The sequence below is a fragment of the Hemiscyllium ocellatum genome, chromosome 34 (assembly GCF_020745735.1).
Source record: "Hemiscyllium ocellatum isolate sHemOce1 chromosome 34, sHemOce1.pat.X.cur, whole genome shotgun sequence".
Classification (NCBI taxonomy): domain Eukaryota; kingdom Metazoa; phylum Chordata; class Chondrichthyes; order Orectolobiformes; family Hemiscylliidae; genus Hemiscyllium; species Hemiscyllium ocellatum.
The window spans coordinates 6,435,321-6,462,411 of NC_083434.1; the positions used below are offsets into that span (position 1 = coordinate 6,435,321).

At 41.6% G+C, this 27,091-nt stretch overlaps 1 protein-coding gene across 2 annotated transcripts in view; it reads right to left on the reverse strand.

The window, feature by feature from the left end:
• Positions 1-27,091, reverse strand: part of LOC132832270 (protein Jumonji-like) — a 447,638-nt gene that overhangs the window by 35,265 nt on the left and 385,282 nt on the right. For both annotated transcript variants that reach the window (XM_060850122.1, XM_060850121.1), the window contains 4 exons: positions 10,075-10,167; positions 2,529-2,647; positions 2,297-2,367; positions 1,109-1,223 (listed from right to left, as the gene is read on the reverse strand). In XM_060850122.1, the coding sequence (XP_060706105.1) occupies positions 1,109-1,223; positions 2,297-2,367; positions 2,529-2,647; positions 10,075-10,167 (398 nt within the window). The remainder of the gene's footprint in view (positions 1-1,108; positions 1,224-2,296; positions 2,368-2,528; positions 2,648-10,074; positions 10,168-27,091) is intronic.

Below are 27,091 nucleotides of genomic sequence, written 5' to 3' on the forward strand. Positions count from 1 at the left end.
AGCTGTCCATAAATAGTACTATTAAGGGGCATCTCAACTTAAAGAGCTTGCTCAAGAAAATAAATTACATTTCAATCTGTTTCAACGATTTATAAATATACCTGGGTTTGCTGCTTTGCATCTCACTAGGATGGCACAAGACTCAAATCCGCAAACCTCCGCAGCACTGAGCTTTATCGGACCCTTCGATTATGGCATCAGGTCTGACCAGGAAGCCTCTGTCCACCCATATGCATCTCAAGATGCACTGAATTAAGACAAAATGGTGTCAACTCCAGTGAGCCACACAAGTAGTTTGCAAAAAAAAAGACAATTAAAAACAGTGCAGAAAAAACTGAAACTGAGGAAGGGGCAGGTATGAGAGAAGAGGAGGAAACCAATATCATGATTTAAACGAACAGCAAGTTGCACCTCATTTCAGCCCGTCTTTTAAAGTGCTGAACACTCTGCCTGTCTGACACAGATATGCTAAGTTCTGTCCATGCTGGCTAACTGGTCATTTGATTAATGCAATTTAAAAGGTAATTTAAGGATATGGACAAAAAAATTAACTCACTTCTGTGTCAGTGAAGCAGGTCTTCAGTTCAATCTGGTGGAAGAATTAAAAAAAACTATTATCCTCAACAATAAAGTACTTGGTGACACTTGATGACCAAACTAATCAAGTGAGGACCAGCTACAAGCAGCTTCATTTATTATGAGGCAATGAATTCAAAAAGAATCCATATCAGTAGCTAACCTGGGATTTTTAAAAAATATATAAATAAGGCAGGTGAATTCAATTCAGAATGAAACTGAATTTTCAAAAGAAAAAAAGACTTCGCTGTTTGGAAAAACGGATTTATTCTGAGTCCGTTCTCTGGCATGAAAATTCAAATCAGAACTCCATAAGTGCATCCAAAGTTATTTTTCCATACTGGTACCCTACAATACAACATTAAAGAAAGAGATATATCTGGCAAGAATTGACCTGTGTGTGTGTTGGGTGACAGAATTAGGCTAGTTAGCCAAACCCAAATCCAGAGATAGTCGCTGATCAATCCAAATCTGCTCTGCTAAAAGTGGGTCTTGCAAGGGAGAGACTCCCCTCCCCAGGACAGGCACTTACCAAATGCAATCAGCACCAGTGTGTAAGTAGTCAATGTATGGAAGGTGGTTTTGGTCTCGTGACCAGCATGAGGTAGTGAAAACCATGCCAATATTTAGCCAAGGAATCGTCACTCCTAAAAAGAAAATATAAATTGCAGCAAAATCAGGAATAGAGGCTGACACTTCCTTAAAAAAACTCTAAACGGGCTACTGTACATGAAACACAGCCATGGTTCTCCAAGACCAGTTTGTTTGTCCACAACAATTTATACTGGCAAATGTCTATAACAGTACAAACATGCAATGGGAAAGGATAGAATTAACTATCATGATAATTCCATCCCCATGGAAGGAACAGACACCACAAAACAGTGGTAATGCCATCCCACCAGCAATCTACAAGCACAGACTAATGTCCTTGGGACACAGATTAAAATCCCACCAAGGTAGTTGGTGGAATTTAAATTCACTGAATAATAAATCTGGAATCGAAAGCTTGGTTCAGTAATTGTAATCATAAAAACCCCTCTGGTTTATTAATGTCTTTTAAGAAATGAAATCCAACAAACTTACCTAGTCTGGCCTATGTATGATTTCAGACCGAAATATGGTCAACACTCAACTGTCTTCTGAAATAGCCTAGCAAGCCACCTATATCACAAAGGTAATGAGAGATGGGCAACATGATGCCAGTTTTGCCAGTTATGCCCACATCACTTGGAAACATTTTTTTCCAATGTCCTCTCATTTTTGGTAACCCTGTCATTGTGGTAAAGAGGAAAGAAATGGCTATGACCTATTCATGAAATGAAAGTTTGGGAAATTGGTCTCCAACTTTCAATGGAAATCCAACTCCAGGAGATGGGTGACACCTATGATGCATCACAAGTTAAATTAACTGTCCTCTTTAATAGTGTCAGAAAATATCAAACTCAAGGACTTGCTGAAGGGGTGATCCCATACTCATCAAGCTGTGGAAACTTGTTTTAAAGCAGTGATATTTCTTCTCTAAAAAAAAATTACTAGGCTCGAACCTATATTTTTACTCAATTTTGTTGGAGTACTATCTCACCTTACAATTTTTATATCCTTCAAACAATAACCCGTTTAAATAATTTGAGAAAGGTCCACCATCTTAAATTTAATCATATCTTCTCTCCCCACACCCACTCTCAAAAATACTTCTCACTTACTCCACATTCCTTACCTGACAAAGCACCAAAGTGTCGCAGGATGGACCCTGAATTATTAGGAAGGACTGTAAGGTTCCATCCATGCCTGTTGTAGAAAAGATAAACATTTGAAAATCTGAAAAACATCCCCTCACCCTGCCCTCAAAATAATATTTAGCTAAGAAAAATAGGCTGTTGAAGCTCACATGATAACACAAACACCCTGTAATTTCCATCATGTTATCGCATTTCTAAAAGCAACATTACCTTGAAAAAGGTTCTGATTTCCCAACAGGGAACCCACTCCCATGTGCTTTTGTGTCTACTTTTCCAGAATGCACTGCTACGTGGGAGTCTTTCTGCTCCACAGCCCTCCAGTATTCTTGCTGTTGTTGTAATGAACAGAGAGGGAAAGTTATTGTATAGTTAACCTTCGAAATCGCCACAACACAGTTTCAGAGCCATGGTCCTGCATCTGCAACATTAAATTCAACTACGCAGTCATCAAAAATGCGAAAAGCACACACAAGCTCCCATCTGCAAACCACATTTTCCTTAAAGACAAGGTCAATCTCAAAACTGCAACTGCAAATTCCTGGAAAGCTAAACATACGCTATTGGAGTCTGATTCAAGAAGAACAGAAATATGCATAGTGAAATAGTAATAGTATCATAGAGAATCTGAAAGACAAAATTCATCAGAAACGGGTGAATCGAGAATTGCATTCAATCGTTTTTGGATACAAACTCGCAAGTTAAATCATCCTTCGTTTTCAAAACCAATCCCAACAGTGCTCCTTATTGAGATCTTTCTAGAATTAGGTCAGTGCCCGGACCATAATCATTCATCTTAACAATTTATTCCACCTGGGTTCCCTTGTCCTTTTGTACATCACAGTTTTACTTGGTTATATGAAAATAAAATTTTGGATTTAGTGATGATTAAATATCTTATATATGCCACAGGATTCTTTGAGGTCTCATCTGTACGATTCAGACAGTCACCAGTGATCACTACATTGTGAAGTTCAGGATGAGATGGAGAATGACACGCTATGCTCGAAACGTCGAATTCTCTATTCCTGAGATGCTGCCTAACCTGCTGTGCTTTGACCAGCAACACATTTGCAGCAATGACACGCAATATCCAGAGTAAGAAAAATCATTTGCTGAAGAGCAAACTTCAAACAGCACGAGAACAGAGCTCTGCAGGATTGACAGGAATTATGTGTTGTCTGGAAAAGCAGTAACTGAAGAATGGGCTACCTTCTAAGAGGAGATGGTTTGGCTACAGTCAAGTATTTTCTTCAAATGGGAAAAGTAGAACAAACAAATCCAGAGTTCCTGGATGAAAAGAATATTGAAATTAAGATAAAGAACAACATGTGTGCTTATGACAAATATCAGGTAGAAAATAAAATTGAGAACCAAGACAAATATTGAAGGTGAAAAAGCAATTAAGAGAGGCAAAGAGAAATTAGGAGAAAAGCCTGATAGCAAATCAAGCAGTGTCACAAAGATCTCTACAGCCATATAAAAGGGCAGGATGAGGAGGAGTTAGGCCAATTAGAGGGAATTTACTCCTGGTGGCAGGGGTCATAACTATTAAATGAATACTTTCCATATGTCTTTACCAAAGAGAGATGCTAATGTGGCCATGTCGTCAGAGGTGGCAACACTGACACTAGAAGGGCTTGAAATTGGCCAGACAGAAGTGTTGACAAGACACCAGGAGTGGACGAGATGCATTCAAGAATTTTGAAGGAAATGTGAATGGAAATCACAACCTTTCAGTCTTCCCTGGACTAAGGGGAGATGCCATAACTTTGAAAAATTCCAAACATTATGGTCTTGTTCAAGAAAGTTTGCAGGGATAAGGCCAGTAATTAGAAACCAGTTATTTAACTTGAGGTAGGAAGCTTTTAGAAACAATTGTTTAGAATTGAATTAGCAGCTACATGGAAAATGGCAGCTTGAACTGGAAGAGTCAGCATACATTTCTAAAAGGGGAAAAAAAAACAAACTTGGAGTTTTTTTGAAGAGGCAATAGAAAGGCTTGATGAGGGTTTTGCTGTTGATGTGGTGTATATAGAATTTCAAAAAGGTGTTGAATACAATGCCACATTCCAGACTTGAGGGGAAAGTTATATGGCATAGAAGAGGCAGTAGCAACATGGACACAAAATTAGCTGAGGTGAGGTGAAACAAAGTACTCATTAATGGCTGGATATTTTCCAGGGTGAAGGAAAGTTTGTAATGGAATACCACAGCAGTTAATATTTGGATCAGGGCTTTTCTTAAATATGTGTTAACAATCTAGATCTTCCTATACAAGGAGCAATTTCAAAATTTGATGATACAGAACTTGGGAGAATTGAAAACTGAGATGAGGAGAATGTAGAACTCCAGAAAGACATAGTCAAATTGATAGAATAGGCAGATAGGTGGCATGATTTTCAAAGCAGAGGTTTATGAAGTCATATCTTTTGGAAGGAAGAACATTGGAAGACAATATAAAATGTGGAGTACAACAACAGATGTTGCTGGGTGTATATATGCACAGATGTAATGTTCCTCTTGCAACATGTATGAGGTGAGGGAAGCCATTAGCGTCCCTGCTGATTACACTTGCAGGAAGTGCACCCATCTCCAGCTCCTACAAGATCGTGTTAGGGAACTGGAGCTGGAGTTGGATGAACTATGGATCATTCGGGAGGCAGAGGTGGTCACAGATCAGAGCTTTAGGGAAGTAGTTACTCCAAAAGTTATAGACAGATGGGTGACAGTGAGGGGGACTGGGAGGAAGCAGCCAGTGCAGAGACCCCCTACGGCCGTTCCCCTCAATAACAAGTATACCGTTTTGGATACTTGTGGGGGGGACGACTTACCAGGGGTAAGCAATGAGGTTCAGGCCTCTGGCAAGAAGCCTGTCCCCATTGTTCAGAAGGGAAGGGCGGAGAAAGGTAGAGCGATAGTTATTGGGGACTCAATAGTGAGGGGCACAGATCGGCGGTTTTGCGGGGGCGACTGAGACTCACGATTGGTATGTTGCCTCCAGGTGCAAGGGTACGTGATGTCTCTGATCGTGTTTTCCGGGTCCTTAAGGGGAGGGAGAGCAGCCCCAGGTCGTGGTCCACGTTGGCACCAACGACATAGGTAGGAAGAGGGGTGAGGATGTTAGGCAGGCTTTCAGGGAGCTAGGTTGGAAGCTCAGAGCTAGAACGAACAGAGTTGTTGTCTCTGGTTTGTTACCCGTGCCACGTGATACAGAGTCGGGAAATAGGGAGAGAACACAGTTAAATGCGTGGCTACAGGGATGGTGCAGGAGGGAGGAATTCCGGTTTCTGGACAACTGGAGTTCTTTCTGGGGAAGGTGGGACCTCTATAAACAGGATGGTCTCCACCTGAACCTGAGGGACACCAACATCCTTGGGGGGAGGTTTGCTAGTGCTCTTTGGGAGGGTTTAAACTAACTCTGCAGGGGCATGGGAACCTGGACTGTAGCTTTAGGGTACAGGACCTTGAGTGTAGGGAGGTTAGGAACAAGGCAGCGATCTCGAAGGAGGGTGCCGGTGAACACGAAGGTGGCTTGAAGTGTGTATACTTCAATGCCAGAAGTATAAGACATAAGGTAGGTGAACTTGCAGCGTGGGTTGGTACCTGGGACTTCGGTGTTGTGGCCATTACAGAGACGTGGGTAGAACAGGGACAGGAATGGCTATCACAGGTTCCAGGGTTTAAATATTTTAGTAGGGTCAGAGGTGGGGTTAAAGAGGGGGAGGTGTGGCATTGCTTGTCAAGGGTAGTATTACAGCGGTGGAAAGGACAATGGAGGAAGACTTGCCATCTGTGGTAGTTTGGGCTGAGGTTAGAAATAGGAAAGGTGAGGTCACCCTGTTAGGAGTTTTCTACAGGCCTCCCAATAGTTAGAGAGACGTAGAGGAAAGGATGATTCAGGAGAAGAGTGAAAGTAGTAGGGTGGTTGTTATGGGGGACTTTAACTTCCCAGATATTGACTGGGAAAGCTATAGCTCGAGTTCGTTAGATGGGTCGGTGTTTGTTCAATGTGTGCAGGAGGGTTTCCTAACACAATATGTAGACAGGCCAACAAGAGGTGAGGCCATACTGGATTTGGTTCTAGGTAATGAACCAGGCCAGGTGTTAGACTTGGAGGTAGGTGAGCACTTCGGTGACAGTGACCACAACTCGGTGACTTTTACTCTAGTGATGGAGAGGAATAAGTGTGCACTGCAGGGCAAGAGTTATAGCTGGGGGCAGGGAAATTATGATGTGGTGAGGCATGACTTAGGATGTGTGGATTGGAAAAATAGACTTCAAGGGAAGGACACAAATGATATGTGGAGCTTGTTCAAGGAGCAGCTATTGGGTGTCCTTGATAAGTATGTACCAGTTAGGCAGGGAGGTAAGGGTCTTGTGAGGGAGCCGTGGTTTAATAAGGAATTGGAATCCCTTGTAAAAGGGAAGAGGGCGGCCTATGTAAAGATGAGGCGTGAAGGTTCAATTGGGGCGATTGAGAGTTATAAGGTAGCCAGGAAGGATCTAAAGAGAGAGCTAAGAGCAGCGAGAAGGGGACATGTAAAGTCATGGTTGGTAGGATTAGGGAAAACCCAAAGGCTTTCTACAGATATGTCAGGAATAAAAGGATGACTAGGGTAGGTATCGGTTCAGTCAAGGATAGTAGTGGGAAGTTGTGCGTGGAGGCGGAGGTGATTGGAGAGACACTAAATCAATACTTTTCGTCAGTATTCACTCAGGAACAGGACATTGTTGCTGATGTGAATATTGAGGCACAAGTGATTAGAATGGATGGCTTTGAGGTGTGTAGGGAAGAGGTCCGGGGAATACTGGAAAGGGTGAAAATAGGTAAGTCCCCTGGGCCTGATGGCATTTATCCTAGGATCCTCTGGGAAGCTAGGGAGGAGATAGTGGAGCCATTGGCCTTGATTTTTATGTCGTCGTTGTCTACAGGAATAGTGCCAGAAGACTGGAGGATAGCGAATGTGGTCCCCTTGTTCAAGAAGGGGAGTAGGGACAGCGGTAGTAACTATAGGCCAGTAAGTCTCACTTCTGTTGTGGGCAAAGTCTTAGAGAGAATTGTAAGGGATAGGATTTATGAACATCTGGATAGGAATAATGTGATCAAGGATAGTCAGCATGGTTTTGTGAAGGGCAGGTCATGCCTCACAAACCTTATTGAGTTCTTTGAGAAGGTGACCAAGGAAGTGGACGAGGGTAAAGCAGTAGATGGGGTGTATATGGATTTTAGCAAGGCGTTCGATAAGGTACCCCATGGTAGGCTACTGCAAAAATTACGGAGGTATGGCATTGAGGGTGCATTAGAGGTTTGGATTAGGAATTGGCTGGCTGGAAGGAGACAGAGGGTAGTAGTTGATGGATTATGTTCATCTTGGAGTGCAGTTACTAGCAGTGTTCCACAAGGATCTGTTTTGGGACCATTGCTGTTTGTCATTTTTATAAATGACCTGGAGGAGGGGCTTGAAGGCCGGGTGAGCAAGTTTGCGGATGATACGAAAGTCGGTGGAGTTGTGGACAGCGAAGAAGGATGTGGCAGGTTACAGCGGGATATAGATAAGTTGCAGAGCTGGGCAGAAAGGTTGCAAATGGAGTTCAATGTAGCTAAGTGTGAAGTCATTCACTTTGGTAGGAGTAACAAGAAGATGGATTACTGGGCTAATGGTAGGCTACTTGGTAGTGTGGATGAGCAGAGGGATCTTGGTGTCCATGTACACAGATCTCTGAAAGCTGCCACCCAGGTAAATAGTGCTGTGAAGAAGGCATATGGTGTATTGGGCTGTATTGGTAGAGGAATTGAGTTCCGGAGTCCTGAGGTCATGTTGCAGTTGTATAAAACTCTGGTGCGGCCTCATCTGGAGTATTGCGTGCAGTTTTGGTCGCCATACTATAGGAAGGATGTGGAGGCACTGGAACGGATGCAGAGGAGGTTTACCAGGATGTTGCCTGGCATGGTAGGAAGATCGTATGAGGAAAGGCTGAGGCAATTGGGGCTGTTCTCATTGGAGAAAAGAAGGTTTGGGGAGATTTGATAGAGGTGTACAAGATTATTAGAGGTTTAGATCGGGTTGACAGTGAGAACCTTTTTCCGCGTATGGAGTCAGCTGTTACTAGGGGACACCCCTTTAAATTAAGGGGAGGTTGGTATAGGAAAGATGTTAGGGGTAGATTCTTTACTCAGCGAGTTGAGAGTTCTTGGAATGTCCTGCCAGTATCAGTGGTGGACTCTCCCTCTTTATGGTAATTCAAGCGGGCATTGGATAAGCATATGGAGGTTATTGGGCTAGTGTAGGTTAGGTAGGCTTCGGTCGGCGCAACATTGAGGGCCGAAGGGCCTGTACTGCACTGTATTTTTCTATGTTCTACATTATTGAAAGTGCAGGAGAGGGAGACAGCACGGTAAGCATAGGTAACTCAGCTTTAATAATGAAGGCACAGAGCTCAAGAACAAGGTGGTGATGTGGAACTTCTGCAAGTCACTGTTTGATCTCAGCTAGTGGACTATGCACCATTATTGGTGCCATATTATAGAAAGGATGTGAATGAATTAGAGAGACTGTCAAAGGGGTTTATGAGAATGGTTTCAGGGACAAGGAACTTGAGTTATAAGAGTAAATTAAGGAAATTGAGCCTGTTCTCCTCAGCCAGAAGGTGGCTAAGAGGAATTGTAAAAAGGACCAAGAAAAGGAGGGCACAGATATAAAGTGGCATACAAAAGAAATAAGGACCAAGTTAGGGCATGGAATAAAGTGCCTGGAAGTGTGGGGGAAGCAGGTTCAATTGATGCATTCAAGACAGCAGTGGATGACAATGGTATGGGGAAAAGGCAATGGATTAGCACGCGGTAATGATGCTCACTTCACAACCCAGTGCAGACACGATGGTCTAAATGGCCTACTTTTACACCATAACACTTCTGGTGATTTCGTGATCTTTTCCAAGGCTCAAACCTCATTAACTCTCTCTGGATCAGGTTTAAAGTGTATCAGAATCATAGGTAGGAACCTTGAAATTGTTTGATTAGGAAACTCTGCAAATTCAGCACGACTTCTGGAATTTGAAGATAAACAAAGTGAACAAGATGCTAGGCTACTAGAAATTCATGCTGTAGTGACTGGCAAGTAAAACCAAGAATGAATTAACTTAGTTACTGATCTGTAAAGCAAGACAGTCTGCCAATAATTATTTGTAAATACAAATTATGTATTTAGCAAAAAGACCATTATTGCTCCAAAAACCAAATTATCAAGAGGCACTTCAGAAATTGGTTTTACCACAGCACTGAATTTTTGCTCTACCTGCTGTCAACCTATATATAGTGAACTTCATCCTGCAAACAGGTAGAACTTTGCATTTAGGTTTTCAGAACATGTTTTGCAAAATATATACTTGCAAATCCCAAAACTCCTATTCCTTTTTTTCTTTCCCCATGGGTGAGATCTTTAAACACCATAGAAGATACATATCTTCCACGTTCACTTCCAATACACAATTATTATATTGACTAGTTAATGCCAGAAATTTTAAGTCAAATCCCTAGTCAAATTCTTCCCTTGACCTCCCATAGCCACCTCTTTTCCAAATCCTATTCTGTGTCACCTTGTACTAAAACCATAAATGTTTATCATAGTTAAATGGATATTCCCTTTATCAGTCTGTTCCAGATATTTCATTGTAATCTCTAATCACACATTTATACATAAACAAAACTATTAAAATGGGTACATGTTAAAGTTTATGTACAGCTTCAGACTCCTACCTCCACTTCAGCTGCTGTTGGTTCCTTACTAAAGCACATATTCATCATGTTTCTAGCCGTCCGATAAAATGTTGTCAGTGACACAGATCGTCCCTGTACAAAAAAAAATCAATTCAGAGATTCAAACAATTCCAATAGTTCCCAATCCAATAGTGCTGTTTCCCAAATCATTATAACACCAAGTAAGTTGTTAGTTACATTTTCTCTGTATAAGATGCTTAAATATCATGGACATCCCAAATCTATCACCTCCAGCACAGAGTCATCAGGTGCATGGGAACATGATTACCTCCAAGTCATTGAAAACTACATTCGTGGATTTACATTATTAACTTCATCACAACTGGATCAAATTACTTAATTAATAGCATTGCAGCATCTGTGGATCAAAAACAGGGGGCACTACCATGACACAACTTCTCAAGTGCTCAGGGAGTTGCGCACTCTCAGTATTGCCATTCAAATAAAACCTGCTTGCCATTTAAGATGAATGTAGAAGATACCATGACACCATTAATCAAAGGCAATGAGTCCCAGTCTTCTGAATAGCATTATTCTTTCAACCAACTGAGCTAAAATAGATTACTTGTGTGTCTAACTATGGTTTTGTCAGAGATTGCTGTGCATGTTACCTATCACATGTCCCAATAAAACTACAGATACTATCATTTCAAAAATGCACAATTTGATGTTAAATGCCTTAGGATCTACAATATCATAAAAGACAATACACAAGTGAGGTATTTTTCCTCACGTCTGGCAGAACAGTTGAAAAATGATACATTATACTGACTTCTTTTTTTAAAAGTGCACAAAAGCAAGCACTTTTTCCCGCTAACATGTAACATCTCTCTTGTGACAAGAAGTCCCCGAATCCTAACTGAGAAAAAGAGAGGGGACACTGAACAAAAGCAAAGAATTTAAAGCATGTAGCAAATTGTGTGGTGAAAATTAGCTGTAGGCTTCTTAAAGTAGAAACCAACATTGAAGTGAACAATTTTTTTAAAAATAAAGCCAAAGTAAAGATTCCCTATTTAGTGAAGAGCCACTTATGAGACCGAAAGCAGAGGTTATCGTGGAAAATAAAAGCTCATGGCGTAGTTTGCAATATACAAGCATGGGGATAGGAGATTACCAGCTGACAGAAAACAGAGTCTGTACATATGGGTCTTTGACTAGCAGGATATGATGTGTGGAGTCCGACAGGGGTATGCTGGGCTTCAAATTGTTAATTACAAATGACTGGAACAAAGGCACAGCAGCAAATTTCATAGGTATCATTAAGGTAGGCAGGAAATTGTTGTGAAGAAGTTAAAAGCAAGTTTCAGACAGATTATAGATAGATTGAGTGAATGGGCAAAAAATTTAGCAGATCTGACAGCATCAGTGGACAGAAAACAAAGTCAACTGTGTTTCCTCTGCACAAATGCTGCCAGACCTGCTGAGTTACCCCAGCAATGTGTTTTTGATTCAGATTTCTAGAACCCGCAGATGTTTGTTTTACTCCAACAGATGGAGTCTCATGTTAGACTAGTGAAAGTGTTTACCTCGGCTAGAACAATTTTTAAAAAAAGCACTGCTACTTAAATGGAGAATTTCAAGGTGTACCAGGATTTGCATGTTCTAGTGCCGGAGTCATAAAGTGGTAGTGTGAAAGCACTGCATTTAATCAAAGGACAATAATGGGATGTTATCCTTTATTACAAGAAAAATCAAACACAGAAGTAAGGATATTATGCTTCAGTTATGAAGTTCTGGCAAGACCACATACTGTGTGCAGTTTAGATTACTTACAGTGTGGAAACAGGCCCTTCGGCCCAACAAGTCCACACCGACCAGCCGAAGCGCAACCCACCCATACCCCTACATATACCCCTTACCTAACACTACAGGCAATTTAGCATGGCCAATTCACCTGACCCGCATATCTTTGGACTGTGGGAGGAAACCGGAGCACCCGGAGGAAACCCACGCAGACACAGGGAGAACATGCAAACTCCACACAGTCAGTCGCCTGAGGCGGGAATTGAACCCAGGTCCTTGGCGCTGTGAGGCAGCAGTGCTAACCACTGTGCCACCGTGCCGCCCTAAGTTCTGGTCTTCTTATTTAAGGAAGTATATAAATGCATTGGAGGTGGTTCAGAGATTGTCCAACTTGGAACTCTGCAACTGAACTGAACTGAATTTATTGTCACATGTACCAAGGCACAGTGAAAAGCTTTGTCTTGTGAGCAATACAGGCAGATCATACAGCTAATTAGTGTAGATAGTAAATAATAGGTAAACAGCAGCAAAAACAAAAACACAGGTACAGGCAAATGTTAAGAGTTTGAGAGTCCATTCAGTATTCTAACAACAGTAGAGTAGAAACTGTTGTGAAACTGGTGCGTGTTCAGGTTTCTGTACCTTCGCCCCGATGGTATAAGTTGTAGAAAAACATTACCAGGGAGGGATGGACCTTTGAGAATGCTGGCGGTCTTTCCTTGACAGCGGGCCTGGTAAATGGATTCTATAGGTGGGAGGTTGGCCTTTGTGATCGTCCATGCCGAGTTCACCACTCTCTGTAACTGTCTCAGATCTGAATGGTACAGTTGCCATACCAGATAGTGATACATCCAGCCAGAATACTCTCAATGACGCACCTATAAAAGTTGGCAAGGGTATTCGCCATCATGCCAAATTTCCTCAGCTGCCTGAGGAAGAGGAGACGTTGGTGAGTCTTTGTAATCAGTGTGTCTACATGAAGAGTCCAAGAAAGCTTGCTGTGGATAACTACTCCCAGGAGCTTGACACTCTACATGCATTCCACCTCTGTGCTGCTAAATGTGTTGGGGGGGCATGACTGACATCCCATCGAAAGTCAATAATGAGTTTCTTGGTTTTGCTGGCATTGAGAGCTAGGCTGTGCACCATTTGTTCCAGGTCTTCCACCTCCCGTGTAGTCTGTTTCATTGCCATCTGAGATTTGACTGACTATGGTGGTGTCAGAAGTTGGAGGAGTCAGGGTCAAATATTGTTAAGAAGTAGTAGATAAATTCTTGTTAGACAGTAGAATTGAGGGTTATCGAGGAAGATAGGAAGATGGAACTCGAAACACAGAGCAGCTATGATCTCACTGAATGGCGTAGATCGCTCGAGTCTGAATAGTCGACTTCAGCTCCTATTTCCTATGTAGAGATTATTTCATCAAGATAGTTACATGGAAACACTCAGAACTAGAAGACAACAGTGCAGTCCATCTGACTGCTACCAAGATTTTTTTAAAAAACACACTGCTCCCTAAATGTAACCCACAATCGCTTTCACCAAAAGAAATACAAAGAGGTCTCTTTAATTAGGTGCGATTTTATGCGCTCAAGGAGTATCTGTTTCAAATATTTCCTACGCATCTTCCCTCTTTCAAACTCAATTTTGTAACCTCAGTTCCAGTTTTCAGTTGCATCAAATATTTGAGATATCCCAACGCAAAGTTTAAAAGTTTTATTAAAATTTCTAAGTTACCTCTTTCGAGCAAAACATTCATTCCGGAGTCTTAATGCAAGTGCCTAATTCCTAGTCTTGCTGCACACGTCCTCTGTATCAGCCTCAAAATTTTCATGCATTCTGAAGAAGGGTCACTGGACCCAAAATGTTAACTCTTCACAGGTGATGGTAGACCTGCTGAGTGTTTCCAGCATTCCAAAATTCCCATGTTCTCATTTCTATACATTTCTACACAAAATCACATTATTGCTGGGATGTATGCTGTGTGAGCCCCTAAGGCTCCACCCTCAGATCTTGCTTTCAAAAACAACAAAGACTGAAAATCCTAAAGTCAATTTACTGGAGCACCAAGAACTATATGAAGATGGGAGGTAAACAGGTGCGTGTGAGGGGACCTTGACTTACCAGTTCTGGAAATAATCACGGCTTACAACAATTAAGGCAGAGGCAACCAACGGAGTGGTCAGAAGATTGAGTGTCAGGTTTCAGCACTAAGAGCAATATGGAATACATCCAGGCAGGTGAGCATCCTTAGCAAGGAATCGAGAGATGTGGAAACCCATTTCATTTGTTGAGTGAAATAGCAATATTATGTACTGCCAGTCTCAGAATGAAGGTGTGCAAGGAGTTTGGAGTGAATTGGTGTCACCTCCGCATTGATGTTAAACAGGCTAGCTTTGCATTTGGTGCAGAATGGATACTCTCAATGTATCTAAATTGGATATCACACCAACAGTCAATAGTACTGCAATAAATACACATCAAGCAGTAGCATATTCTTGAACCACAAAATGGTTAAAAGTCTGTGACAGTTCATCAGGGTATGGGAGGAAATATTGTTTACGGAACTGCAATGATCATATTGGAAAAGATTAGAATCACAGAATCATGCTTCCGCAGAAGCGTATTGTGGAGGAAAAGCAATAATCAATCATTTTCAAGGTGGCAGAGGACGAATCTAGCAAAGGATAAAGAGTGCTATGAACTGGTGAAGAATCGAATTGATGACATTCAAATCATAGAGCAGCAGGGGATAGGAGTAGAGGTGCTACACAAAAAAACTCAGACAAAAATCCTCTCAAATTAAACAAACAAATTTATAAGTTTCTCCATTAACAACTTTAGTTATTTGTACAGTTATTATTACATATGATCAATATTGTCTTATTTTATAGTGTTATGCGCCCTTTGTAATAACAAGATGGAACTTCGAATCTAGGAACAGCTATTCCTACTTTAATACATATTTATCACACAAGTACAAGCACTAGATTGGGGAGAGGGAGGAAATAAATCCAACAAAGATTTGCAGGTCAACAGAATCTAGGTGGAGTTTACTGCCATTGATGGATTAAGTGCTCAAGTTACACTTAATTCAGAGACGATGCTGGGTTAACCTAAAAGAGGGGAGGTAGACCTCCTGCTAGACCTCCAGCTAGCAGGCAAAAGCCCTATCATCTCCGTTAATACCACTTCCATTAATGTGAATTACTTACTTGTCCGTATTCATAAGCAAATTTCTGAAACTGTTAATTTCACATGTTAAGGAATCTCAGGTTTTCCTAAACACTTTGAAGTCAATGAAGAACAGTGACTTGCTATATAGCTAAAGAAACTGGCACTTTGTGTGATGCAAATTCCCACCAAAAGCAAATATGGTATTTGCCAATTGAGCTACCTTTTTTGGTGATGGTGGCTGAGAGAAAATTATTGACTTGAACCCTGGGCAGAACACCTCTTTTTTTCAGAGCCATGAAATCTTTTGACATATAACAGAGAGAGCACAAGCTTTTTACATATAACAGAGGGGGGCACATAGGCTTGATATCTCATCCAAAAGTCAGCATCTCCAACAGTGCAGAACTGCCTCAGAACTACAGCAAATAGTCAGAACAGGCTTCATCTCTCCATTTGGAACCCAAAGTCTTTTGAGATAAATGTTGCCATAGAGATAATTCTAACATTAAAGGTAAATCTAGTACATGGATCATTTAATAAAACGCAAATGAACATTTTAATTTTAATACTGCAAGTGTATATATACTGAAATCAAAATAGACTCAGGATATAGGGGAGCTTCAATTGTGACTCAGCTGCCAACACAGTAATCAAGCTACTTTAAAATCTTCTAGGCTCAACAGTGAATTCAATTATTTCTAACCATGAACTTTGCCAAACAAATTCTCTTCACGATCTAGGCTGGCAAGCCATTGTAGTTGCTGCCAGTTTGCAGACTCGAGACAGCAAAAAACTCAACTTAAACTGAGTTAAGAGAACTCATACGCCGGTATTCAGGAAATTGCACACCCTGGAATGTCCACCTACATCTAGTTTGCAACAGTTAAATTCCATAACAAACATCCAAATCAGAACCAATCAAAATAAACACCTGGTTAAATGGTCACCCAGTCTTAATGGAAGTCAGTACTGGCGCAGCTATTTCAGTAATTGCAGAACCAGTCTTTAACAAAATTTGCTCTGGACTCCAACCCTCAAATTTGGCACAACACCTCAGCTAGACTGCGAACCTGTACTGGGGAACCTTTACAGACTAAGGGTACAACTTCGGTTTTGGACCCTTATGAGAAACAGCTGGTTCAGTTACCGTTGATTGTAGTAAAACAGCTCAGGCCCAAGCTTGGAGTGAAATTTGTTGAGAAATATTCAACTATATTGTCTCAATATTTTTCAATTAGAAAATGGCTGCTAGAGTAAAGTCTGAATTAAATGCTCAAAAGTTTTTCAGGAAGGTCTAGGGACTATTAAAGGAGCCAAGGCCACCTTGCATGTTGACCAGAAAGTAATTCCACTATTCTGCAAGGCCTGTCCTGTACCATTTGTCTTATAGGCAAAAGCAGATACAGAAATCAGAAGGCTAGAAAATGAACGAAACATCAAATCAGTCTGGTTTGCAGAATGGGCAGCACCAGTCATAGAGTTTATCGAGTTTAACAGGTTGGTTCACTTTTTTTTTGGGGGGGGGGGGGGGAGGAATTATAAACAAACAGTAAACTGCTGTCCACAGCTGGATAAATACCCAATCCCTCACAAAGAGGATTTAGATGTATTGCTAGCAGTGGGCTGTCCTTCACGAATCTGGACATGAGCCTGGTGTACTTGCCATTGCAGTAGGATACTACAATTAATACCCATAAAGGTTTGTACCAATATACAAGTCTGCCATTTGAGGTATCGTCAGCCCGTGCAAGTTTTCAGAGGACAATGGAGAATATTTCAGAAGTGTACTCCAGGACGCCATTTATCCAGATACATGCTAATAAGAGGAAAGACCAATAAGGAGTATTTACAGAACTTGGACATAGTCCTTAGACATTTCTCTCAAGTGGGCATAGCCTTAGAAGAGAAAAATGTGTTCCAGGCACCCCGGTGGCCTACTTGGGCCACAGAGTCAACTGGACTGAATTACGCCAGTTAGAGGATTGCTTGAGGGCAATCAAAGGTGTTCCAGCTCCCACATCTTTACCGAAGCTTAGGCCTTTCCTTGGGCTAGTGAATTATTACGAAAAGTTCATATATAACCTGGCCTCCATCCTGGCAGCTTTGCATCAACTCTTCAAAAAGGGTCAACCTTGGAAATGGTTGTGTAGCCAAGATATAGCTCTCAGGGAAACAAAGAAAACAGCTTTCATACACAAAGGTGTTGACACAATATGATCCTGAGAGAGAGATCTGGTATTCACCATACTGCATTGGCACTAGCTCATAGGTGGCCCAATGGAGAGGAATGCCCAATGCCAATGCATCCAGAGCTTTAGCTAATGCAGAGCATAAACACGTCTAGAGAGAGTAGGAAGTCAGGAAGATCTACTAATATCTTTAGGCACCAATACCCAAGGACATATATTTACAAGTTGGAACATGTCACAAGTAGCACATACACCAGCAGTGGTACCATCACCACAACAGTCTGCAATGGTCTTCAATTTTCAGGACACACTTTCGGTCACAGCTGACAATAGCAGACTTTGGATGCAGAAAGACCCCGTCCTGGCAAAACTGAAACAGCTGGTATTGATGGTAGAAACCAAAGGGTTATCGTGACCAGAATTGAAACCTCTTTGAACCTGGAGAGACCAGATCACAGTAGAGGACAGTGTATTATTATGGGGTGCAAGAATGATTGGCCCAAGCAAAGGGTACCACCAGATACTGGCTGAACTCCACCAGGATTATCCAAAAAAAATGTTGGTAGCCAGGATTGGACGCTGACATAGCCAAATTCATGGGACAGTGCCGGAGTACCATCAAAGACAAAAAAAAACACCAAACACAGCAATCCCATATTCAAGGGAATGGCGAAGTAAATATTGGACTTGGTTACACTTCAACTATGCAGTTTCTTTGATGGGCTCAACGTACTTATTCATTGTGGCTGGACATGCACAGAGTTCATTTGTCAAAGACGGGGACAACAGAAGAAAAACTGCATGCATCTTTTGCAATACACAGATTTACAGACGTGTTGGTCACAGATAATGGGTCATCGTTTATCAGCAGGCATTTTGAGTATTTCTTAGAATTGAACGGTATTAGTCACCGAAGGACAGTTCCATTCCATCCATCATCAAATGGTCTGGCAGAATGTGTAGTTCAACCTTTGAAGCAGGGTTAAAGAAACAGCTTATAGCTTCACTAGACACCAAACTGTCCCAGTTCCTATTTGATCACAGGACCATCTCTCATGGAACTACAGGAATAGCTCCAGAGTTGCTAATGGGGTGAAAACTTCGCATCAGTTTATATCTGATTTTCCCAGACCTGGGGAGGGAGAGGGTAAAACGGCATTAGGAACTCCAATGCAAGATACAAGACTCCACTAAATGAGACAAACATTTTACTTCAGTTTAGTATAGGAACTATGGGGAATGGTCCTGCATGGGTATGAAGCATGGTCAATATGAGGTCAGGTCCAGCGACTTATAAAGTTAAGGTAAGTGCAATGGTTGAAGTCACCAGTAAGAATGAATACTCAGACTCCACATACATACAGCATATATACATTATTTAACTTGTGCACAAGGGGAACAGCCCAATGTCCATACCAGCTGTTCCACCAAAACAACAGTCAGCAGTTGAACTTGTACAGTGATACATCCAATTGAGTGCTCCTATGCTTCCAGCATTCCTTAATTTGCATAGATATTTACCAATCACAGACGTGTTTTAGCAGGCTGTAAGGCAATGGGTAAGGCATGATAAAGGCCAATTAACTCCCCTCCAGCTTCTCCGAGTTGTCCAAGGGTAGACAGCCTGGGACTTTGTCATACACAACTGGGGTGGCACCAAACCATCTGCTATTAGATAAAAGGCAGATTTGCTTGCAAAAGAATTTAATTGTAGGTGCAAAACAGGAGTTTCATAGGAGCAAGAACAGACTAGAAGTGAGGTTTAACTCTAAGGGCCAGTGTTCTTTTAAAGTTTCCACATGGTCCCAAGCACATGGACCGCATGAAAGCTGCAAACTCACCAACAATATGAAAACAAAATGCACCTGGCTCCTCTACTGCCTTTCAAACCATTCCGGAACCCATGGATCCTCCTTCTCCATCAAACGTTGAAGACACCTCAATTGGAGATGGGCACAGCAGATGTCATCGCCTTGACAGCCTGAAGAGGAGAACTAATTTCTTCCAAGACGCTCCAGGAGCAAGAGGCGAGATACTGTACATTACACGCTACCAGTATCAGAGGCAGAATTAGAGGAATCTTAGCCGGTGTTAAAACGCTGCAGGAGAGGCTACAGGAAAAAAAACACAGCCTATATCCTCAGGCTCAGAGGGGGAGGGATATAGTGATTGTAAAGAGGTCAGCCAGGTGGAACTCATAGAATGAGTTCCCTGAATCAGGCTGTTAATCTGGTCCAATCAGGAAGCCTTGGCTGACAGAGATACACAGGCTCTGAGGGACATATGGATCAGTGCCAAGGACACTCAGCATGTAAATAAAGGGTGATGTATGACGGGATACTGGTCGCTATGAGGTTATTTCACACCCAACCACCCCCGCTTTCATGATTGGCTTTAAATATTATTCATCATACAGCACGCAAACAGACCCTTCGGTCCAACCAATTCATGTCGAACATAATCCCAAACTAAATTAGTCTCAACTGCCTGCTCTTGGCCCATATCCAAACCTTTCCTATTCATGTATCTATCCAAATGTCATTTAAACATAATTATACGTGCATCCACCACTTACTCAGGACGTTCATTCAACATGCGAACCACCCACCCTCTATGCAAAAGATTTGCCTCATGTCTTTTTTAAAATCTCTCTCCTCCCCTTAAAACGTGAACCCCCTAGTCTTGAAATCTCTCATCTCAGGGAAAGACAATTACTATTAACTCTAGTTTCGAAATTCTTATATATTCTGGAAGTTACATTCTGTCAAATAACATTTTGCTTATTATCAGATGAATAATTTGTATCTTTATTACAATCAGTAATATTCCTTTTGCCTTTTGTTCTAGGGGACCTTTCTCAATTAATCTCTTCCAGTCTCTCCTATATTCCAAACACTGTCTTTTGTTCTTCTTCCATGTTCCCCTTTTCACTGACATAAAACTCAGCATTTCCACACTTCCTTCAATTCTGAAGTTTATTTGACTGAAAACACAGACTCTATTTCTTTCTTCACACTTGCTGTCAGACCTGCTGAGTACTTTCAGCACTGTTTTTACTTCACATTTCCAGCAGCTGCAGTATCTTGCTTTTTAATAAACCAGGCTACATGCTGCACACAGATAACATTAAAGTGATTGATGCAATTTATAATAGTGGCAGCACTACTTAACCACAAAGCTGATAATGGTCTTCTGTGGTTAGCCAAATCATGAAACTGTGGTTTTCAGGAAAAAAAAAGCAAATTAAAAGTAATAATATTTTTAAAAATAAACCAGATGGACTGTTATTACTTCAACACTTCTAATAAGTCATTCCTTGGATGCAAAATGTTTTCACATCAAGAGTATGAAGATGCTATATTGACAAAATTTGATTTTTTAAAAAAAAACTTTGCAGCGTTTAGTTACTTTAGGGTGAAAACATATTGTTACAGGCAAACCTTTTCAGATTCTACATACATTACATTTTTATGTTAGCTTTACGAAATTGAATCTCTTTTCATTCCAATGTATGTAGTCATTTCTTCTACAGCACAATATCCTGTACAATCCCACAGTGTATAAGAATCACCCAATACAAATAATACTGAAGTGTTGGTGATGGGATCGCATTATCGCCAACACATTTTAAAGGTTTCTGCTTTAGAAACAGCATCCCCTATTCGTCAATCGTGTTACAGCAAATTTGCATTGACAAAATGCACGCTAAAGCAGAACAACCTGTATTCCTATATCTGTGCTGGATAAGTCTGCTTGAATTCAAATTACCTAGCTCACAATCCGTTTAAACAGAATACTCAAATTGAAATCTTGCTGTAAAGTTAGACAACCAAATTTTATAGCCAAAAGTCTGACAAGGAAATTGTTGATTGCAAATGGTGCAGTGCTTACAATACTGTTATCAGTCCAGAAATTGTCAATTTCTGAACAATTAATAAACTCAAAAACTGTAAACATCATGAACTTCAGAAAATGCAGACAGAATTTTGATTGCTTATTCATTTTGTTAAAGTATCAAATACTAGCTGATTGCTTGTGAACTAGATCACTAAGGGCCAGATATGTTGCCCAATTTTAAAGCAGGAATTTACAGAGTACCAGAGCTCACAATGCCAGTTCATTGTCCAACTGACATCTACACATGCAAACCTTCCAAAGCAGTTGGAGGGCATTCAAGCAGGAATGGAAATGCTACCTAGATTCACAAACACATAATACAGATATAATAACGAAGCTTGCTTTTCTGATCCCAAAAGTTAGTTATATGATAGCTTTACCATTGAGCCAGCAACAAGAGGTGTGACACAGGTAGCAGTAAGAATATATGAGAAAGTAAGTGAAAATATTGTTTGACATTCAGAAATGGTCAATACTAGTAATTCCGATGAGGAGACTGATCGATTGTAAAAGAGCTTAAAATTTTCTACTTTTCAAATGGGATACTTGGATGAAGTCAGAAGCCAACAGACTGGCAGAAAACCACATCAAAAAACTGCAAAGATTTTCCACCCTTTTGGAACTAGTGACAACACCAATTCTAAAGCAGCAGACAAACCATTCTCACGTTGAGATTTAGGTTAGAATTATTCTTCAAGCTTGCTAAGCAATTTTCCATTCATGACCATCTCAAGTTAGAAACCAGAAAGGCCTTAAACACAAAGTGCTAAATTGGAAGTATTTCTACTTGAGGGCTTAACTTCTAAGGTAATTAGCATTTTTGCACAAATTATCTCCATAGCTAATGGGAACGAGGAGAAATAATACACAAAATCTAAGTACCTTTTTGTATAACTACACTAATGGCTTACACAAAGGGAAAATGAAAGAAGGAAAAGGTGCCAAAAGTTGGTGGATGTGTGCAGGTACCAAAAAGTATTAAGACAAGATTGAGAAGAAATGGGTTACTTGAACATCAGTGCAATAGTAATTTTCACTTTACACAGTAGAATGTTAGGGAGTCAATGCTGCAGCTACCTGGAGGCATGAACATCTCTCGTCTCTTACACAAGGGTTGTAAAATTAATCTTCCCTCCCCAAAAGAACTCAAGACAGAATATCTCTATAATTCACTGGCATACTCATTGCTCTTGGTCCAAACTGATGAGATCATTAGATATTCAGCAGGCTTACTTTTATACGTCCAAGAGACTCAACGTGGACATAGCCAACCTCCAGGATACAAGGTTGGTAGAGGCGGGCTCACTGAAAGAAAAGCTCACTGCTTTATTGCCTGCGGAAGGGCGCTAATGAGTCCAGAGAGCACAGAGTCAGCTTCACAGTTAAGAGATTCCATCACACTAAGCAACAGGGGAACCTGCACGTCAACATCTGCAATATGTCCCAGCCAGACCTTATGCAACAGTTATCAAAGGCTTTTGAGAGAGAAATCAGTGCCTCGCAACACAGAATCCACCACAGAGAAGTGGGAAATCTCGCGGAATACCATGTACCCCACATTCTTGAGTATCTTTGGGAAGACGACCTACAAGACATGACTGGTTTGAGACTGAGGCAACCAAGATGACCCCTGTCATTGAAGCCAGGCGTGTCACCCAAGCTGAGTATAAGCCGTCAGCTAGCAGAAAGAACCTGCAGATTCTCAGGGCTGCCAGGAACAAGGCTCAGCAGACTGCCAGGCATTGCGTTAACAAGTACTGGACACAACTAAGTGAGCAAGTTCAGATGGTTACTATAATGGGGAACATTAGGGGAATAAACAAAGGCATCAAGGCGGCACTAGGACCAGCTCAGAGTAAGACAGCCGTCCTCAAATTCTCTATTGGGAAAATAATCACAGAAAATGGCCAGCAGATGGAGAGGTGGGTTGAACACAACTTGGATCTCTACTCCAGAGTCACAGTGCAGCTTCCAAGCTAAAAAGATCAACACTACACATGATCTCCTCCCTTCAACAACTGCATAAGTGCAGAGAACAGAAATTGCCTCTGTATCGCGCTTTCATCGACCTCACCAAGGCCCTCAACCTGGTCAGCAGAAACAACCTTTTCAAAAGTTCTCCTGAATATCAAGTGCCCACCGAAACTGCTGAGCATGATAGAATCCTTCCACAGTAACATGAAGGGGACAGTGCAGTTCAACAGCAGCTGAGAGTCTTTGACATCCACAGTGGCATTAAACAAGGCTGCATCCTTGCTCCCACACCCTTTGGGAATTTTTTTTTGTTATGCTCCTGAAACATGCCTTTGGCACCGCAATGAAGGGGATTTACTTGCGCACTACATCAGATGGCAGGCTCTTCAATCTGGCCTGTGTTAGAGCCAAGACAAAAGTAACCGCAACACTCATCAACGACATGCTGTTTGCCGATGATGCTGCATTTGCAACACACACCCAGCAGGAACTCAAGTTACTGACAGATCGCATTTCATGCTTGCAAGGATTTTGGATTGATCATCAGTCTGAAGATGGGGAGCATCCTGGGACAGGACACAGAGGCACTGCCGGTCATCACCATCGACAACTACAAACACAATGTCGTCCATCAGATTATGTAATTTGGCTTGTCCATCAGTGACAACCTCTCCCTGGACAGAGAGATCAACAAGAGGATCGGGAAAGCAGCCTCAACTCTTGCTCGCCTCACGACTCGAGTGTGGACAAATCCCAAGCTAACAATGAAGATGAAAATGTCAGTCTACAACGCCTGCGTCATAAGCACACTGCTGTACGGCAGTGAAATGTGGGCTACATATGCCAGACAGGAGAGAAGACTGAATACCTGCCACTTGAGGAGTATCAGCCATGTCCTAGGTATATCCTGGCAAGACAGAGTGTCCAATGCAGCGGTTCTCTCTCGGGCTGGCCTTCCCAGCACTTAGTCTGCTCAGACAGCAGAGACTGCGCTAGCTGTGCCATGTCCACTGCATGGAGGGCGGCCTGATCCCAAAGGATATCCTCTACGGAGAGCTTGCATCTGGGAAGAGACTCACAGGATGTCTGCATGAGGGACATGAAGGTGCTTGATATCATTACGGAGTTCTGGGAAAGGATTGCAGCTAATCAAATGAGATGGAGAAGCACCCTGAACCAACACCTCAAAACGGGGGGAAAAGAAGCTAGTGAGCGCTGCAGCAGACAGATGCGACCGGGACTGTCACTCCAGCACTGGTCTCTTCAGTCACAAGCAATGCTTCTTCAGGGAAGCAGAAAGCCAAAACAACAAGGATGCAACCCATGGTTAGCCATGACCAAAAGGGGGCTCACTCACTTTTATATAAGAACTGTTCCTTCGCTGCCAAAAATGCAGTCAAGTTATGCTTTGTGTTGAAAGGTGGGAATAAGTGTTATACAGGAGAATAGTCACCAGCACCGAAATGAGCAAAAGAGGTGCATTTAGGGCTTCTGAAACAGCACAAAAGAGCAGGGTCTGCAGCTTTGCAAACATGTGTGCGTGCATGCATGTGCGTGTGGTGGTGGTGGTGGTGGTGGGGTGGGGGACAGTCAGCAGCTTCATTAACAGAAAAGCACACCTTCATGAGAGGACAGTATCAGTGGGAGATAAAATAAAATCCAGCAGCAGGAAAGCCCCTTCAATCAGTTTCTACCTCCCAGAGTCCTGAAGTCCATGCCACAGAAATACAGGCAGCTGCACAGAGGATATTTTTTTTCCATGAAACTTTTGATTAAGACACATTATAACAGCTAGAACAGTTAGAAAATTCAGTTCTTAAATATTTAACATACAAAGTAAGTAAGTAGAATAGAGATGACTAGACAAGGAATGTACTGCAGCTGCAGTAGGTGGAAGCTGGTGGATACCAGTGCAATCCAGGTGACCACATCTGCAGCAAGTAATGGCTGTACAATGAACTGGAATCTGAGCTGCAGACTGGTAAAGTATCGGGAACAGGAGAGGAACCAGGACACTATTCCAGGTTCAGTCACATCCCTTAGATTAATCACATCAAATCTGAACTACTATCAGAGACACAAAGATAAAACCATGAGTGAGACAGCATTGCAGTTCTAGAATTTGCTGTTTTAGTCAGGGGTTTTGATCCCAGAGTGGATGAGGGCATAGACTGTGATAAGACTACAGCACCTTGGTACAGCACATCATTCATGTGAGAGGTGAAAAGAAAAAGGAAAATAGTAATAGGGATCGTAGAGTTAGGAAAATAAATACAATTCTCTTCAGCAAAGGCAGAGTGCTGAACACTGTTTCTGACCTGGTGCCAAGGTTCAGGACAGCATTGGTGGACTGTGGAGGAACTTAGAGTGGAAGGGGAAGGATTCAATTCCATGTGAGTACTAACCACATAGGTTTGACTAGAAAAGAGGGAAAACCCCTGACTAAAAATAGCAAATCTGAATTCTGAAACTCCATTGCTGTCTCACTCATGGTTACACATGCAACTCAGAAGATTCCTGAAGGGCTTATGCCCAAAACTTCGATTCTCCTGCTGCCTGACCTGCTGCACTTTTCCAGTAACACATTTTTCAGCTCTGATTTCCAGCATCTGCAGTCCTCACTTTCTCCAAGAAACTCAGAGCTAAGTAGAGCCACAGAGGTAATAATCTCCAGACTACTACGTGAGGCAAGTGCATATTAGAACAGGACAATTAAGAATAGAGGGGTATCAAAGGAATCAACATGCAGCAATAGCATGAGGGAAGAGAGCTGTTTTGTTGAGGTGGGCTTCATTTGAACCAATGTTCTGGCAAATTGATTAATCACGGCTTCAAACTAATTAGTGGGAGAGAGGGTTTAACTGAAGGGAAGTTTAAAAAAATCAAAATGAAACTACAGCACAGTGATACAAGGCAGTGAAGAGGCAAATGAAAATCAAAGGGTAAAAAACATATGCGAAAGAGTGCAATAGAATTTAGAACTAGAAAGAGAAATAGTGGTAAAACTTAAGGCTCATCATCTAAATGCATGTAGCATTTAGAATGAAATAGGTGCGACAGCGCAACTAAAAATTAATTTGGTAGCAATTATTCAGATGCAGTTGTAGGGTGACCAGGACTAGGAACTCAATATTCAAGGGTATTTGACATTCATGAAGAATGCACACAGAGGATTTAGGGCAGCATTCTCAGAATGGAAAGCATCAATGCAGCAGTGTAGATCATGTTATTTTCACCCAAATGATTTCCATAAGGAATAGTGAAGGAAAGATGACACAGGTGGCAGCTGTCTAGAGGCCCCTGAAGAGTTGCCTCACTGTAGGACGAAGCACAAATCAGGAAATAATGGAGGCTTGTAAGAGTTGTCACGGATGATTTTAATCTGCATATTGACTGGACAGATCAGGTAGACAAGACTAACATAGAAGATGAATTCACAGAATGCATAAAGGGTAGTATCTGATAGCAATACATTGCCCAACCTTGGGACAGGCTATTTTAGATTTAGTTATGTGGAATTAACAGATTCGGTAGTTAGGTGTTCTCTAGGGGAGCAATCACAAGATAGCAGAATGCCAAATTTAGTTTGACAGACAGTGATTCAAGGCTAAATCTAGTGTCTTTAACTTTAACAAGAAAATTACATAGGAATGAAGAAAGAGTTGTCAAAAGTGGGCTGAGGAAAATATGCCCAATGGTCAGTAGCTGCAGAGATAAAGACGATGTTGTTTGAAACATTCCGGAACTCACTTGATTCCAGGCAGGTTCTAGTGGGTTGGAAAAACACTCATGGAACTTGCCTGTTCAAGAAGGGAAAAAGAGGCAGAAAACAAGAACCTACAGGCCAGTTCTAGGATCATTTTTAAGGAAAGAAGAGCAGGAATGGAATGCTCTTTGGAGGGTCAGTAAAGACTCGATAGGTCAAATGGCCTCTTTCTGCATTGTAGGGATTCTATGACTCTTAATTAGTACAGGGTCAACAACATTAAAAAAGTAAAGGCACAGCTGCAAGATCG